This window comes from Trichosurus vulpecula, chromosome 5 (genome assembly GCF_011100635.1).
Source record: "Trichosurus vulpecula isolate mTriVul1 chromosome 5, mTriVul1.pri, whole genome shotgun sequence".
In the NCBI taxonomy this organism is placed as follows: Eukaryota; Metazoa; Chordata; class Mammalia; order Diprotodontia; family Phalangeridae; genus Trichosurus; species Trichosurus vulpecula.
In genome coordinates, this window is record NC_050577.1 from 106,575,423 (window position 1) to 106,593,297 (window position 17,875).

The 17,875-nt window shown below is 38.8% G+C and overlaps 1 protein-coding gene across 1 annotated transcript in view; it reads left to right on the forward strand.

Annotated features, from left to right (window-relative positions):
* The window catches only part of BRAF (B-Raf proto-oncogene, serine/threonine kinase), a 158,018-nt gene that overhangs the window by 123,115 nt on the left and 17,028 nt on the right, over positions 1–17,875 (forward strand). Inside the window, 6 exon segments of the mRNA XM_036761459.1 lie at positions 2,239–2,285; positions 3,087–3,205; positions 10,421–10,429; positions 11,617–11,704; positions 11,707–11,735; positions 15,842–15,976. Of these exon segments, the coding sequence (XP_036617354.1) occupies positions 2,239–2,285; positions 3,087–3,205; positions 10,421–10,429; positions 11,617–11,704; positions 11,707–11,735; positions 15,842–15,976 (427 nt within the window).

Below are 17,875 nucleotides of genomic sequence, written 5' to 3' on the forward strand. Positions count from 1 at the left end.
ACTGACCTACCCTGGCTCCCAAAAGCTTCCCAGTACCCCACTTAAGTGCTTTCATTTGTTATGTCGAAGTTTCGTTCATTCAGTGACTCTTAAGTCATTGTGCTGTCTAAAAAGCATCATACTAAGGGCCAAGGAAGATAGCAGAAGTTCCTCATGGAGCTTATGTGATCCTGACCCACAATCAGCCCTTAGACTTTTCTCCTCTCTTCAGTAGTAGTAATTAATTCATCCGCCCTCTCTGCCTTCTGGTTTCCCTTCAGACTTATATTACCTATTTAAATAATGACTGGTTAAGATCAGGGGTGTGGTCTGTGGCCATGGAACTGTGAGCTCTATGTTTCTTACCTGCATTGATAGTACACGTGTATAGATATTGATCTAAGGTGGCTGGTTGGGCCTCACCCTCAGAAAGACTCAGGGTCAGATTCCAAATCTTTGGTACATCTGGCTGTGTGGCCCTTGGTGAGTCACTTCTTAGTCTCCAAGGCAACTCTAAGGCTGTAATCTGCCAAGCACATGTCTGTTGGTATTGGTAGAGGGGTCAGGAAGGCCTAAGTACAAATTCTGCCTCAGATATTTCCTAGTAAGTCACTTAGCCTCTCCTCTGCCTGTGAGGCAGCGAGGTGGTACCAGTGGATAGAGAGTTGGACCTAGAGTCAGAAAGACGCAGATTGAAATGTGGTCTCAGGCACTTGCTTAGCTGTGTGACCTTGGCCAAGTCACTTAACTTTTCTGCCTTGGTTTCCTCAACTGTAAAATGGGGATGATAGCATCTACCCCCCAGGTTGTTGTGAGATTCAAATGAAATAATGTTTGTAAAGTGTTTAGCACAGTGTCTGGCAGAGTCAGTGCTTAATCGATCTTTGCTCCCTCCTTTTCCCCTTGTAGCATGAATTTCCTCATCTGTAAAATGAGTATTCACAATAACATCCACCTCACAGGATTGTTATGAAGGCTGAGTAAGATGATAAATGTAAACTTTGTAACCTTAAAATGCTGAAGAGATTATTATTAATATGATATGATTATACATTCTTTTTAATGGTATACATAATATTAAGAAACATTTCTCTGTGAAGAATACTAATATGTTTGGCTGAGAATTTCTAATTGAATGTTAAATTACAGGCTTTCTATTCTTAAAAACAATGTCTACTGAAGAATCTTGTAATATATAGGAGGGGTTTGGGGGGATGAGGGTGGGGGTGGTTTCATTGGTTCTGGACATTCCAAATGAGGAAATTCTTTCTCCCACCAATGCAGATCACCAACTTAGAAAGACTTGAAGAATTGCCTGGGACCCTGAGAGTCTAAGTGCTTTGCCCAGAGCCACAGGCCAGTATGTCTCAGTTAGGACTCAAACCCAGACCTTTCTGACTCTTAGGCCAGGTCTCTATCCAATTTGGAGCACTCTCCAAATAGAAAATTAAGGATAAAAAAGTTCTTCTTCCTTTCTACAAAGCTGAAATTGCATTATTGGATAACATTAAAGCCTAGGTACCATCATTTGACTTCAGAATAAACACAGTGATTATCCATATGTGACATCTGATTCTTGCATTTGTAGAAGTTCTTTAACATTCAGTTCTGCCCCTACTGAAAATTGTAGTCTAATTAAGGAAACAGATAGATGTGCTGGAAGGATAACTTACTGCCTTTTACTATTGGTTATAAGTAACAAAATAAATGGTTGACCATTATGCTCTCTAGGAGTTTAGAGGAAAGAAAGATCTCTCCCAACTGGTATGGTGATGGGAAGACTTGACAGAGAGATGGAATTCGAGAGATTTTTAAAATAAGTTGGATTTGGTTAAGTGGAGAAGGGGCCGAGGAGGGCATTCTTAGAAGAGGGAAAATAGTAAAGAGGCAAATTAAAAAAAAAAAGCCCCCACAAAAAAACCACAAAACCTCAAAGCATATTCAGTAAGAGCAAGGAATAGACTGATTTGGCTGGAGTAGAGGATTTATATATGAGAGTCATAGAAGATTAAGCTGGAAGTTTATTTTTACAGAAAACCATATGGTGTTGGCTGTGCTGTAAAGGTGCAGTGTTCTCTAATCTTAAATTGCTTAGTGGTAAATTTTAGTTTTCATCATATTTAAAGACCATCACAGCGTAACTTTCTGTCTATGGTAATTTGTTTCATGATCTAAGTGTATACTATAAATTTTGAAGTCAGGATTTTAGTCATGTTTCTGAAGCTAAAATAATTTTGGTTTGTGGTTTTTTTTTTCCAGTTACTTACATGCCAAGTCAATCATCCACAGAGACCTCAAGAGTAATAGTATCCTTTCAGAAATGTGACTGCAGAATATAAAAACAACTTGCCTTTTTCTTCTATAGGATTTTCTCTTGTTGTATAAAAGTTTGCATGTTAAATTTCATAATACTAAGGTAAAAGGTACTGATTGGAATTCAGCCATGACTTTGACTTTGAGGAACTACTACTGAAACCTTTTTGTTTTCTGAATGACTGAGCACAAGAGTAGCATCTGCCAAGGTTCTCTAATAGTTTTTTATTTTTGTTTCACCAGCAAATTACTTGAAGATAGGTCAGAGTTTCTAGGACTTTAAGGTCCTTCTTGGCCTGCTCAGTGATAGCCCACAGTTATAAAATTACAAAATACATGAAATGGGGCAATAAAAAGGAAGCAAAGATGTTTACTCTATCTTCCCTCTACACTAACCTTTGTGAGCCTGTCACTTTACCTTCTTGTACTCTTGTGACATGCTGCCTAAGTGGCAGGTTTTCCTGACCAAAGTGATGCAGTTTGTCATCCTGCCAACCTTGGTAGCTGTTCTGGGATGCTTGTAGGCCTTTACAAAAAAAAAAATGAGGATGGTTTCTCACCCACTTAGAGTTCATACCTAGTGTTGAGAATAAAGGACTTCAGAGTAGGTCATGTGCAGGACTTTGGTTTTTATTGGTAACAAGGAAAGTCATAAGAAATGATGCTTGGTTTAAAAACTATACCAGTATATTCACACAGTTATAGAAATCAGATTCTTTCCATCTACAATTTTTTGTGATGTTTGTAATGTTAAAAATTTAGATGTTGTTCTTCTTTTACTTACTACACCTCAGATATATTTCTTCATGAAGACCTCACAGTAAAAATAGGGGATTTTGGTCTGGCTACAGTAAAATCTCGGTGGAGTGGCTCTCATCAGTTTGAACAGTTGTCTGGATCTATCTTGTGGATGGTAAGAACTGAGGCTGTTTCTTCATTATAAGACTTAATTTTTTGCTCTCTGAGGATGCCACTGCCGTATTAAAAGTATCGTTTTTACAGTTCTCAATAATGACACAGAGGGTAATGGAGAGATTGATGGTAGGTCTAAGCAGGCTACAGTGAGGTGTGGTGCCCTGCTGGATGAATTTATAGGAGGGTGTATCCCAGATTTACACCAGAAGAGTGGGGGGGGGGGGGGGGCGGCGGGACAAGTATGGATAGGTCAAAATCTGCATAACTAAGGAACATCCATACTGACGAGATCAGAGATAGAATCAGCTATTTTTAAAGTTTTACTCTTTTGACATATTTTGTAAAAGAGAAAATTCATTGTTAGCTGGATTTCAGATCAGAAATATGTTCTTTATAATATGTTCAAATACTAACACATATACCTAAAAAGAGACCTTAGACAAGGAAGAAAAATAGGTATATGCTGAAAAATTGTTATTTAAAATTACCATATTAAATTTACCATATTAAAACATTTATGATTTAAAAAGGTTTGGGTTTTTTGTTTTTGTTTGTCTTTTTGTTTATTTTACACATTTCTTTTGAAAGAGAATTGAGAGTAGTAAAGTCAGCATGCAAGGACTCATAGTATGGGAATCCCTTTCTCTTATGCTGATATTAGCAACTCATCTATAACTTAGAGTATTAGAGACTTGTCTCAAGGACACTGAGAGGTTAAATCACTTGCCCATGGTCATAATATGTGTAAAAAGTCATCATTACTTTCATTGCCATTCTCTCACTAAGAGTGCCATGTTGGGGCTGTATCAGTAAGGCAAAATACATAATATCAATGATGACCATGAATATACCTGTATAGTTCAGAATCGCGAAGAATAAGAGACTATCTGTGTAGAAGGCAGTAAAAGTAAAACATTTATTCAGACACCAGAGGATCAATCCAAGAACCAATAACCCCCAATTCAACATAGCAGTAATTGTATTCCCAAAACCAGTTAGTCCACCTCAACGTAACAGCAAGGAGATTAAAACAGCATCACAGCAAAGAGCCAAGCCATCCTGTAACCTTTCCTTCTGCTAGGGCCTCCCCATAAACACTCACTCATGAATCCTAACTGTCTGCTTGCCTGTATCCTCTCCTCTCGAAGTTCTGAAAGCCCTTGCAGTTCTCAGGGCTTTCCAGTTCTCTCTCTGTCTCGGCCTTTCTTCCAGTTCTTTTCTCTCTTGCAACTCTCTCTCTACTCTGCTGCTTCTCCTCCACAGCTCTCTTGTCTCCACTCTCTGAGCTCTCTAGTCTCTCTCTACAACTCTCTAGTCTGAGCTTAATGGCTACCCACAGGGTATATATGCCCTGTGTAGGCCTGGGGCTTGGCACTTACTTAGCAAATGGGCCTTCCTACAAACAGGCCTCTCATAATCAAGCTTCCCTTAACCAGCTCTATCTGAAGCCTCTTAAATGGGGAGGGGGAGGGGGGGATCTTTGATCACATTAGCACCACAGAGGCAGCTAGATAGAGCAGTAGATAGAGCACTGGTCCTGGAGTCAGAAGGACCTGAGTTCAAATGAGGCCTCTAGACACTTAACTAGCTGTGTGACCCTGGGCAAGCACTTAACCCCTGATTGCCCCCCCCAAAAAAAATAGAGTGCCATGTTACATTTGGACTAGTGTGACAGTTTGTCCAGGGATCAAGACACTTCCTATAACTAGGGGGTAGTGGTGTCCTGAATGTGAGAACAGTATCAAGGGTGAGGGAAAAGGTGTATTTGAGTCTAGAAATTCTGAAGCTAAAGTTATAAGATCAAAGCAAATGTTACAGATGTACTTTTGCATTGATTGATTTGAACCAGTGACAGGCCAGCAGCAAATTGGCAGATGTTTTCAAGCCTGTTTTTCCTTTTCTAAAGGTTCTAGTTTATGTAGTTAAATACTCATTGTCATTCGTTTACTGATACAATAACTTAGGGGCTTATCTCTACCTCTATTAGACTGTTTTTAGATCAGAGAGAGATCCAATAGTAGACTATTATGTAGAGCTGTCCTTCTCTGAGTTGACACTACTTTCTGTATTAAATATTCTAAAGCAGTCACAACTAGAAGGGAGTTTGGCCAGAGATAGGGCTGTATAGATTTTGTTTTCCTCAGCTTAATCTTATAAAATTAAAAAAGAATTATAAGGAAATGATATTTCCTCCTCTTCTAGGAGGAAAAAATTTGCCTGAATTAAAATATCCTCAGATTTTATTTCTTGTTAATATATGGAGTTAGTTCCAATGAGAGACCATTTCCTACTAGCAGTAGAGAGCCAAATCATATTCAGAATGGAATTATTCTTGATCTTAACATTCAGCATTCCTTTATTCAAATCTCTCTCACATCCCACTTCATTTCAGATGGGGTACTCTGTGATAGTCTTCTATCTCTAGGTTAGGCAACTTTCCCTAGAGTTTTCTTTATCAAGTAAAACAATTTTTATTTCACTTTAGGGTAAAGTTCTTAATCTGATCTGCCATTCTTTCCTTCAAAAAATTACAGTTAACAGTCAGAAAGTATTGAAAAGTTCAAGATTAGAGGCAGTAGCCCAGCTGGACTCTCTCAACATTTCCCTCCAACAACTTTAAAATAGCACCTCAAATCAAATTTTGGAGTGGTAGAGCCAACAAAAGGTCAAAGTGAGACATTTCCCAGCCTAAAAAACTTAGGAGGTTGACAGAAGTCTATGATACCAGGATAGAGGCCAATCTGAAGTGCACACAGTGGCAGCACCAGCAGCAGGCCTTGGATGTTTCTGTAACATCAGCAGTTTCTGGAGCTCTCAGCCCAGAGACAGGGCAGAGAGGAGCACTGGCATTTGTGGCTGTAGAAGAGCAGGAAAACTGGTACAGGTCCAGGACCAAGAAGAGCTCTAGTGCTGTTGGCTGCAAGAAAGCAGGGACCCTTCCTGGGGAAAGACCAAAGCAGTGACCACCCCTCTCCCTGGATCATACCCCCTTGAAAGCACTGAAAATTTGCAGACCCCAGAACTAGCTCTAAAAATAGTAGCACAAAGAAGCCTGAAGCTTGGGAGGAGACTTCCCCACCCCCAGGTAAGCAGAGGCCAGCTTTAACATAAAGTTCAAAGTCAAGAAATAGGTTGGGAAAATGGGCAAACAACAGAAAAAGAACTTGACTATAAAAATCTACTAAGGTGGCAGGGAAGACCAAGACATAAACGAAAACAGCTACAAGCAAAGCTTCAAAGAAAAATGCTAATTGACCAAAGGCTAGCAAGAATTTCTGGGAGAGATAAGACTCGTAGAAGAAAAAATGGGAAAAGAAAAATGATGCAAGAAAATTATGGAAAAAAAAAAGGATTAACAGGTTGGCAAATAAAAGAGGCACCAAAAAATACTGAAGAAAATAATGCCTTAAAAAAAATAATCAGCCTAATGGTAAGAGAGACACAAAAATTCACTGAAGAAAAGAATTCCTTAAAAAGCAGAATTAGCCAAATGGAAAAAGATGTATAAAGTCTCACTGAAGAAAAGAATTGTTAAAAAATTAAAATTGACAAGTTGAAGCTAATGATTCCATGAGGCATCAAGAAACAAAGTCAAAAGAATTAAAAAACAAAATGTGAAATATCTCATCAGAAAACAACTGACCTCGAAAACAGATCAAAGCAAGATAGTTTAAGAATTATTGGATTACCTAAAACCTGTGGTCAAAGAAAGAGTCTAGACATCATATTTCAAGAAATTCTAAAAGAAACTGCCCCAATATCTTAGATCTTGAGAGTAAAATAGAAATTTAAAGAATCTACCAAATCCCTCCTGAAAAAGATCCCAAAAGGAAAATTCCCAGAAAATTAGCCAAATTCCAGAGCTCCAAGGTCAAGGAGAAAATACTGTAAGCGGCCACAAAGAAACAATTCAGATATCATGGAGCCATAGTCAGTATCACACAAAATGTAGCAGCTGCTATATAAAGGAACAGAGGGCTTGGGATTCCAAAAGGCAAAGACTGCAACCAAAAATCACCTACCCAGCAAAACTGAGTATAAATCCTTCAGGGGAAAGAATGAATATTAATAAAATAGAGGACTTTCAAACATTCCTGATGAAAAGACCAGGGCTGAATAGAAAACTAACATTCAAACACAAGGCTCAAGAGAAGCATTAAAGGGAAACATGAAAGAAAAATCGTAAAGGATTCAATAAAGGTTAAACTATTTACATTCCTACATGGGAAGATGATACATGTAACTCTTAAGAACTTTATCATTATTAAGGCAGTTGGAAGAAGTCTACAAAGAGGGCATGGGTGTGAGTTATGTTGATATGATCTCAAAAAAAAAGGGGGGGAGGGGGAAAATGTACTGGGAGAAGGGGAAAGGGAGAGAGAATGGAAAAATTTATCTTACCTGATAGGGAAACAGGAGGGGAAGGGAGTAATAGAAAAGTGGGGAGAGAATGGTACAGGGAGGGTGGATTAAGGGAAGCAGTTATCAAAAGCAAAACTGACTATTGAGGAGAGACAGGATAAAAAGAAAGAGAAAAGAATAAACAGAAGAAAATGGGATTGAGGGAAATACACAATTAGTAATCATAACTGTGAAAGTGAATGGGATGAGTTCACCCGTAAAACAGAAGCAGATAGCATCATGGGTTAGAAATTAGAATCCAACAATATGTTGTTTACAAAAGATGCAAGTGAAGTAAAAACATCATTGTGCACAGTAACAACAAAGATCAACCGTATGAAAGACTTAGCTACTCTGATCAATACTGTGATCCAAGACAGTTTTAAAGGATTCATGATGAAAAAATGCTGTCCACCTCAGAGAGAGAAATGATGAACTCTTTGAGTACAAATTGAAGTATAATTTTCTCACTTTCTTAATTTTTTTTGCAGTGCAGCTAATATGGAAATATGTTTTTCATGATTTCACATGTATAATTGATATCTTATATGCTTGCCTTTTCAGTCGATAGAGGAAGGGTGTGAGGGAGGGAGAGAATGTGGAACTCAAATTTTTGTAAATTGTTAAAGAAAACTTCTTCTCACAACTAACTGTTGAATATTCTGTTGCTGTTGAATCAGGGCTACGTGTGATCATGTTATCCTATATTTGGATCTGGATCAATCAATAAAAAGAAATACTCTACAGCAAGGTCTCCCTAGCTAAAGGAGCGTAAGGCTAATAGCACATGCAGTCTCTTTACTTTCATCATCTGTGTTATCACCTTAGGACCTTTCTTCATTTCTCAGTAACTCACAAGGCCAATGAATGGTGGAATAATGCTTAGGTCCCTAAGAAAATAAAAGGTAGATTTTCATGGTCTAGTTACTTCCAAGACCAAGAAGCTCTCTTAACTATCAGTGACTGACACCTAGTTTCTCTCTGCTCCTTAGATGTTATCTGAACTCCAAATAGCAAAGGTGCTTTGTAATCCAGGGCAGGTCTGCATCATACATTTTGAAACTACACATACAGTTAAGAGCTGTCATTATATACTTTATAATACTTTCTGGCCTTCTGGGGAGAAAAAATATATGTATATCTTGTATACATAGATATACATATAATTTTATGTATATACATTATGTATAATAAATGGATGGATGAATGGATGGATATGCAAAAACAAGCAGGTATAATATTTTCTTCTCTTGCTCCTAGTCCTTCACATTCTTTGTCACAACATGAATATTGTCTTTAAATTCTTCCATTTGGAAAAATCGAAAGGAAAGATCCTAGTACTCTTCTATAACAACCTCTCCCAAGTCAGTCTGCTCTACTTTGCCGCTGTGCCTTTCTGCAAATTTCTTTGCTCCAGCTGCTGGGGGTTTATACTGCTTCCCATGCTCACTTGAACATCTTCAAAATGAGCCATTAAAATTTGGCATCATCGCTTAAAAGCGACCTTGTAATTAAGGCTAAATAAAGCATGAAGGAAAGGATGCAGCATTTGATCAAGTATTTACTTTTAAGTTCATTGTAGACCATAAGTAGTAAGAAAGATGTTCACGCAGTTACTTGGGCACTGCTGACTGAGATCTAAGCAGTCATTCAGCAAACATTAAGTCCTTGTGTGCCAGGTGCCGGGGATGCAGAGGCAAAAATGAAGCAAGCCCAGCCTTAAGGAGCTTGCAGTCTTTTGTGAGAGATGTAATTCATAATAAGCTAAACCTAGTGATGAACACAAATGTAAACAGCAGTGAGGGTGGGTGGCCTGACTATTCAAATCCAGTTTTGCATCTGTTTTCTTATCAAGAAGGAAACTCTTTGACTAGGAAGTATAGAATGCAAATAGGGAGGTGAAAAAAGATACAAAGCTATGGTAAGAGAATGCCCAAGTGCCTTCGCTAAGAGTCACCAGTCCCAGGTGAGCTACACCTTAAGATAATGAGTGTTTTTAATTGGCAGATATGATCACAAAGCCATTGTCAGTGATCCTTGAAAGATCTTAGGGAATACAATAGGTGGCACCAGGTTGAGGAAAGGGCAAATATCCTGATTTTCAGAAAAGGGAAAAGGATAGAATCTGCAAATCATAGAGCAAGGAGCTTAACTAGATTTTAGACATTAGAGGAATGCACTTAGAAATGGAAGAAGTGATCGCTAATAGTCTTTTTGACTTCATCAAGAACAGGTCATGCCAGATCAACCCTCATTTCATTTTTTGATAGGTAAATAGACTGGTAAATCAGGGGAATACTGAAGACACATAACATACTTAGACTTCATCAAAACGTTTTAAAGATTCTTATATCTTTATGGAAGAGATGGAGACATAAAGAGTAAGCAATAATATAGGTAGGTGGATTTTTAAGTAGTTGAATGACTGGACCAAAAGAGTTGTCATTAATGGGTCAGCTTATGAGGAGATCTTAAGTGGAGTGCCCCAGGGGTCTGGCTCTTTGCTATTTCAGCATTTTTATCATTGACTTTCATGAAGCCATCAATGATATGCTTATCCAATTCACAAATTACATGATGCTTGTAGAGCTAATAAACACATTGCTTGAGAGGTTCCACATTCAGAAAGATCTTAGCAGGCTTAAATAATTAGCCAAATTAGAAAGATTAGATTGATAGGGACAAATTTAAAATTGTACATTTGGCTTCCAAGGGTCAAATTTACAAATACAAGTTGATGGAGGCATGGCTAAATATAGTCTCTATTGAAAAGATCTGTTTTCATGGCTGGCTCACAAGCTCAGTGAGTTAGCAGCCTGATGTGATAAGCAGAGAAGCGAAATGAGCTCTAAGCTGCACTAAGATAGGCGTAGTTTCTGAGAAGAGGCAGATCCCCTGTTTAGACCACATCCAAGACACTGAGTTCTGGGCATTGCATTTTAGGGAAGATGCCAATGAGCTTAAGGAACTAGCAGATATAGCCTGGAGAGGAGACTACTCGTAAACTGACAACCATTTTCAAGGGTTGGTAAAGTAGGGATCCTTAAACCTTTTAAAATATTTTATAGCTGTTTCAGTATATTTTGCTTCCTTTTAATCTCATATATTTATACATTTAAAAGCTTGTTCTGGGGAGGTCCACAGGCTTTACCAGACTGCCATAATGGTCCATGTCACACACAAAAGGTTAAGAACCCCAAATTTAAAGGGATGTATATGGAAGAGGGATTACACTGTTCTACTGGTCCCAGAGGACAGAACTAGGAACAATGGAGAGAAGTAACAAAAAGCCAGAATTAGGTTTGATTCAAGGAACTTTCCTAATTAAAACTTTGCCAAAGTGGAATCTACTACCTTGGAAATCATGAGTTCTTCTTAAGGGTCTTCAAGGAAAGGCTGAAATATACTGCTTGTTGAGGATTTTGCAGAAGGAACCTTTGGTCAAGTATGTGTGAAACTAAATGGTTTCTGCAGGCTCTTCCAGCTCTCCCCTTGGGGGATTGTTGTACACAAGTCATAAGCTGCCACTCATTCAGGCCTGCTCTATGTCTCTCCATTGCCCTCTCGATCACCTAGAATTTGATTCTTTGGAGATTGTAATGTTCTAGGATTCTCAACAGGACAGTGTTACCGGGACGATAGTGACTTTTAAAAGAAAGGTTTGGTTTCAGGAGCAGTTTAGATTGTGAAAAGAGTTGCATAATTTCCCAAATGTAATCGAGCCTGCTTAAGCCATATTGTGAAAATAAGCCAACAAACTCTGAATCAAGTTTTGTGCAACCCTTCCCAGTATTTCTTAGTTCTCTTTTCCAATTCATTTTTCTCATTGCTTAGGCTACTAAATAAGAGATTATTGTAAGAATTTGGTTTGTTTTGCAATATGGATGTTTAACAGTGGGAGTCAAGTACGTTTCTTTTTACAAGCTTTAATCTTGCTGGTAGGTATATACGAAGACAATGAAGGAAAGGATAAACAATTTTTTTTTTTTAGTTTTAACAGGCACAGAGGTCATTAGAATGCAGATAAAACCCATATAGCTTTCAATCAGATGTTATGCTTTTGGGATTGTTCTCTATGAGTTGATGACGGGACAGTTACCTACTCAAACATCAACAACAGGGACCAGGTAAATTGTCAGTGTAATTTGGGGTTTGTTTTACTGTTTTATAGCTTCTGCACATAAAATATGTAAGTCCGTGAAATGATCTAGCACTTCTACCTATTTTTGGAGGTTATGTCGAGTTTAGACGTTAGTATCACTCTGCTCATTGTCTTTCATTGAACAAAATTCAGGGGAAAAACCAGCACCCTGAACTTCAGACCAAAATACAAACAAATTACAAATATCAACAGACAGACCCCAATACAATTCATAGTTACCAACATCTAGGTTCAGCCCAGGAGCTCAGAACAAGGGCTGGCCTAGAGTTACACGCCACCACTGCTGTGGCAAAGAGCTCCAAAGAACAAACACCCAACCCCTGGTTTTTATATCTTTTTCAGCATCGGGGTGAGTCACACATGCGACTCACCCACATGACCTAGAATCGTCACAGAGAGGCCAGACTTAACCAACATGGTCTAAAAGCCTCTGCTCTCACCAGACGTGTAAACTAGGCCCTCCCTGGAGTTGGCCCCACCTTAGTTGCCAGTCCACACCCACTAAGGTTTTACACCTAATAGGGGTTTGGGCCTGGGGCTTAGCGCCTAGTAAGACTCAATCAAAGCCACTGAATTAATCAAAGGAAACAGAGGCCAAGCTCTTCAAGGGCACTTGTTGAACTAAGTGCTAAGGAGCCCATTTTGATTATCAACACACATAGATCTAAAGCAGAGAGGAACAGTCATAACCATGCACCCCAGTTGTGTACTGGGCAAGGAACAAGTTCTAGAAATGTAGCTGTATGGTCCTGTGCCCAGGGCAGCAGTGGCTTGGTTCTAGATTTGAGACCAGAACATAAGCCTCTAGTGGAACATCCAGGGCAGGCATCCCACACCAATGGGCAGCCAGTTCAGTCACTCTGAACTTGCAGCACTTTGCAGCAGGCTATCAGTCAACCCCACACAAGCCAAAAGACCCAAGGCCGATTAAAGAACTTGTAGAACTAAGACAAAGAAGGCAGTGAACAGACCTCTCCCTGGTTCACACATTTTGGGAGTATTAAAAACTTTAAAGGCCCCTGGATTGAATTGTGAAAGCAGCAGAAGGATATAAAAGGACAGAAGCTCAGGCCAAACGGTCCCCTCCAAAGTGGGTAGACCCCAGCACTAAGTAGACTTGGAAGAATGAGCAAACAGAAAAAGAGTCCAGCCATAAAGAATTACTATGGTGACAGGAAAGCTCAAGAAATAAACACAGAAGAGGAGAATGACTCAAAAACATCTACGAGCAAAGCCTCAATGAAAAATACATCTTAGGGGCAGGTAGGTGGCACAGTAATAGAGCACCGGGCCCCCTAGTCAGGAGGACCTGAGTTCAAATGCGGCCTCAGACACTGACACTTACTAGCTATGTGACCTTGGGCAAGTCACTTAAACCCCCCTAAACAAAAAAAGAAAGAAAATAGAGTTTGGACATAATCCAGCAAGAATTCCTAGAGGAGCTAAAAGAGATTTTTTTTAAGCTGATTTTTTAAAAAAAATCCAAATGAGCGTGGTAGAGAAAAAAAACTGGAAAAAAAGAAGCTAGAGTTAGAGAAGAAAGATGAAAAAGAATTAGCTGCTTGGAAAAAGAGACTATAAAACCTTACCAAAAAGAAAAATTCCTTGAAAAGTAGAATTCACCAACGTAAGGTCCATGAGACATCCAGAAATAAAAAAGCAAAGTCAAAAGCCTTCCTTCTTTCCCTTACTCTTTCTTCTTACCATTAGCCAGCCAAGAAACAAGTATTTCCTAATCATCTCAGACATTTATATATTTTTATGATTATGAAGCATTTCGCATGTATTACCTCATTTAGTCCTTACAACCCTACTGAGGTTAGTTAGTACATGAAATATTGTTCCCACTTTACACTTGAAGAAATGGAGTTTTAGAAAAATGAACACATCCTGTGGCATATTCAGAGTCCACATAGGGTTATATCCACAGTCACACAGTTGATTTATGGTGGAGACAGAATTTGAACCCAGGCCTTTGGACTCCCAAGTTGAGCATCTTTCCATAGGTTCATGAATATAGAGCTATCTCGTGGATGACTCCTTTGTAGGTTAGGAAACACCATTCCACCAAGATAAGACTTGACCTCAACTTTTTTAATCTAGGCAGCTGGTGAAGTAGTGGGTAGAGTACGAGGGAGTCAGGAAGAAACTGAGCTCACATTTGGCCTCAAACTAACTAGCTGTGTGACCTTGGACAAGTCACTTAACTTCAGTTTGTCTCAGTTTCCTTAATTGTACAAAATAAATAATAATAGCACCTACCTCCTAGAGTTGTGGTAAGGATCAAATAAAATAATATTTGTGAAAAAGCTCTTCTCACCATGCCTGGCAGGCACCTAGTTGGCACTATGTATAAATGCTTATTCCTTTCTTCCTTCCCCTTTCTAATCTGGTAACACTCAAATCCATATTAAAGACTGTTAGAGTGACCCTGGCAAATAAAGGGGCTACCCGGCCTATTGCATGGATAGAGATAACTAAAAGGAAGATCCCACTTCTTTTCCCTCTTGATAGAGGCTCTCAAGAGGTAACTTTTTTGCATCTGAGAAAAGGTAGCAGAAGTTGTCATTGTCATGAGCCACAAATCCATGCCTGGATGAAAAGATAGAAGATGCCACCCACAAAGACAAGGGCTCCAAAAGGCAAGCCACCCTCCCCCTGAGCTGAACTTGTTTTTAAGAAGCCCATTGAATAAATGATTGCCTAGGACCTAACCAGACCTCAAGGTATTCAAGGATTTCCCTCTCCTCCTTTGATAATGTTACTATATTCTGTGTTTATATATAGATTCCATAGACTTCCAAACTCTAGTCTGATTCAAAGTTCAGTCTGTTATGGGTGTATATCATTGCAATTCTATCATTCTTTACTGAAAAGGAGGCCCACTGATTGATTATGGTTAATTTCTCCCATATGTAAAGGATTTCTCAAATTAGAAGTTCTATCAGTCTTATATTGACTTTGACAAATTGTTAGAATTTTACAAAACAAAGCTTTTCTCAATCTCTGCCTTAGGTTCCTCTTTAAAATAGTATCTAACTTTTAGATCAACTGCAGCATAATAATCCTTTTTCTCACCCTGAAATGTCATTCTTTCCTCTATACTGAAAGCTTAATTCCTATGCTGTAGAGGTAAGGTGATCCATACATATACACATACATACATATGGGGAGGTTGTGGGAGAAGCAGGCATCAGTCTTTACTGGTAAATTTTTGTCTTTGACCAATAATCTATTGGGCCATCCATCATCCAAAGGAACTGTCCTATTTAGTTAATAGATTGTATCCCTTCTTCTGTGAAAAAGCTGGTCTTTTTAAACCTATTCTCTAAAATTCAGGGACAGTTAAGTTATGGTAACAACCTTTAGGGTTGTTCTTCTGTTTGAATATGCAGAGTTATTGCCTGGTACTTGCATAAATTAATATTGCTTGGTCCTTGCCTCTCCCTGAGAATCTCAATTTGTTCTTATAGTTCTCCAGTGGCTGTTTTTATCTCAACCTTGTGAGACCTTTCATTAGTCTCTTAATCATTGTAGTAACTGTTAAGGACTTTATCTCCTGTCTTTAAAGAGAAGCAATATCTGACCAATAGTTTATCTAAAGATGATCCATCCTAACAGTGGCCACAAATTCTCTTCCTTTGCCCCATTAGAGGAGAGTACCTAGATTCTTTTCGTATCTTTATCTTCCAATGAGATCTAGAGCTTGAGCAGTCATCATGGAGACCAGAAGAAAGGCTCCTCCCACACCTACCTCAGGTGAAATATGATAATAATTCACAGGGCAGCTCCCATATAAACCCTTGAGGGTAATGACTATGGGTTACAATCACATAAAGCCCTACAGTGCCTTGGGCACTCAGATAACTGTTTGATTAAAAAGTCTTTTTTAAAAGCTTCAGGATCTTGAGACAGCATCACCTACTATAATAGCTGCCAGAGATGATACACATCTTTGGAGAAGTAAACTGACTGGTGGTAATTGGACTTTCTTCACCTATTAGTATTCAGGTTTGCTTAAACTTTTATCTACAAGCTATGTGATTTTGTGAATTTCCCCTCCTACCCCAGATAATTTTTATGGTGGGGCGAGGATACCTATCTCCAGATCTCAGTAAGGTGCGGAGTAATTGTCCAAAAGCCATGAAGAGGTTGATGGCAGAGTGCCTGAAGAAGAAGAGAGATGAGAGGCCACTTTTTCCCCAGGTAAGAAAGGCTTTATGTTGAGGGAATCTGAACTAGCATTGTGATGTATTTAATATTTCTGTGTTCCTCCTCAGCTTTTAGTAATGTTAAACATTAAGATTTTTCTCAAGGTAAAGAGTGATATCCTTAGACATTTGGGGTTCTCAGAAAATCATCTGAAAGGTTCAATTTTATCTTTCACAAATTAAAGTAATGACTTTTCTTTAATTCAGAGTCCATTTTCTTAAATGGCATTTTCTACCTATGGAGAGAGAGAGAAAGGAAGCAGCTGGCCAAAAGCAGTCTCATTTTAAAAAATTCTAAATTGCTTTCCCTTGCTTTTTGTGATCAGTTAGTTGGTCAACCAACATTTATTTAGCACTTATATTTGCTGGGCACTGTGCTAAATTTTGGGGATACAAAAAAAACGAAAACCCAAACACCAATCCCAGCTTCTTAATGAAGGAGACAGCATGCAAATAACTATTTACATGACTACTGTACACATACAGTATAAATGAAAGATAATCTCAAAGGGAAGACACTGGTAATTGGAGTCACCAAGAAAGGCCTTATGCAGAAGATTGGCTGTGAGCAAGCCAAGGAATTAAGGAGGTAGAGATGAGGAGGAGAAGCATTCCCCATGTGGAGGGAAGCCAGTGGAAGTACAGTCAAATGGTCAACAAAAATACAAAATACTTGAGTGTGAAGCTGGAGTAACAGCAGAAGTCTGAAGGGGAATAAACTTTAAGGAGACTAGAAGATGTAAAGGAGTTTGAAAGACATATACGAGATTTCTATTTCTATCCAGAGGTGAACGGGGTCCACTGGAGTGGGTGGGGTGAGGCAGGGGAGGATGGTCAGACCTGCACGGACGAAGGTCACTTCGGCAGCTAAGTAGTGAGGAGAGACAGAAACCAGAAAACTATTCTGTAGTCAGTCAGCAAGCATTTGTTTATCTCCTGACTCTGGGCTAAGCACTGGAGGTACAAAAAAAAGGCAAAAAAACATTCCTTCTTTCAAGGAGCTCAGTTTAATGGGGGGAGACAGTGTACAAACACCTCTGTGCTAACAAGTCCAGGCTTGAGGTAATGAGGGACTACATTGGGGGCTAGTTCTATGAGTGGAGGAGAAGATGAACATACAAGACATGTTGTAAAGGTAGAACAACAGAGCTTGGAAACAGATTGGACATGTGGGGTGAGTCCTAGTGAGGCATGAGATGACAGAGTTTCAGAGCCCTAGGTGACTGGGAAAAAAGGTGAGGCCCTCAACAGTAATAGAGAAGATGGGAAGAGCATGGGAGGGGAGGGGAGACAATGAATTTTGTTTTGGACATGTTTAGTTTGAAGTGGCAATGGGACATCTAGTTCGAGATACCCAGAAAGCAGGTGATGCTAGAGTTCATGTATGTGTTTGTTTGCTGTATGTGTAAATGATGGGTGGATAGATGTGATATATATGTGTATGCATGTGTATTAAGTATATAATTGCCAAAGTTAAAGATCACTGCTAAAAATAATTTGGCTGGCATCCTGTACTATGTGCTTTTTCATGTACTAAGGCATATAATTGTGATTTACATTCAATACGCAAGCATTTATTAAAGCTTACTGTGTATGAGGTATTCAGTTGAGCCCTGGAAATACAAAGATAAAAACAAAAGTCATAAATTAGCATAGGCTCCTGGGCCCATTTTTTAGTGCAGCTTAATATGTGATAGAGAATAGTTTACTCTAATGATGTGTTACTGGATCTGAAATAACTATATAAGGACATTTTTTATCTAAGTCAAACTTAATTCCTTCACATTCCAAAATCTCTTTTAAAACCTGCCTTATGGAAACCTTTACAAAATGTACTACGTAAGTAAGAGCATCAATGAAATATTAAGAAATACACAGAAGAAAACAAAAAGTT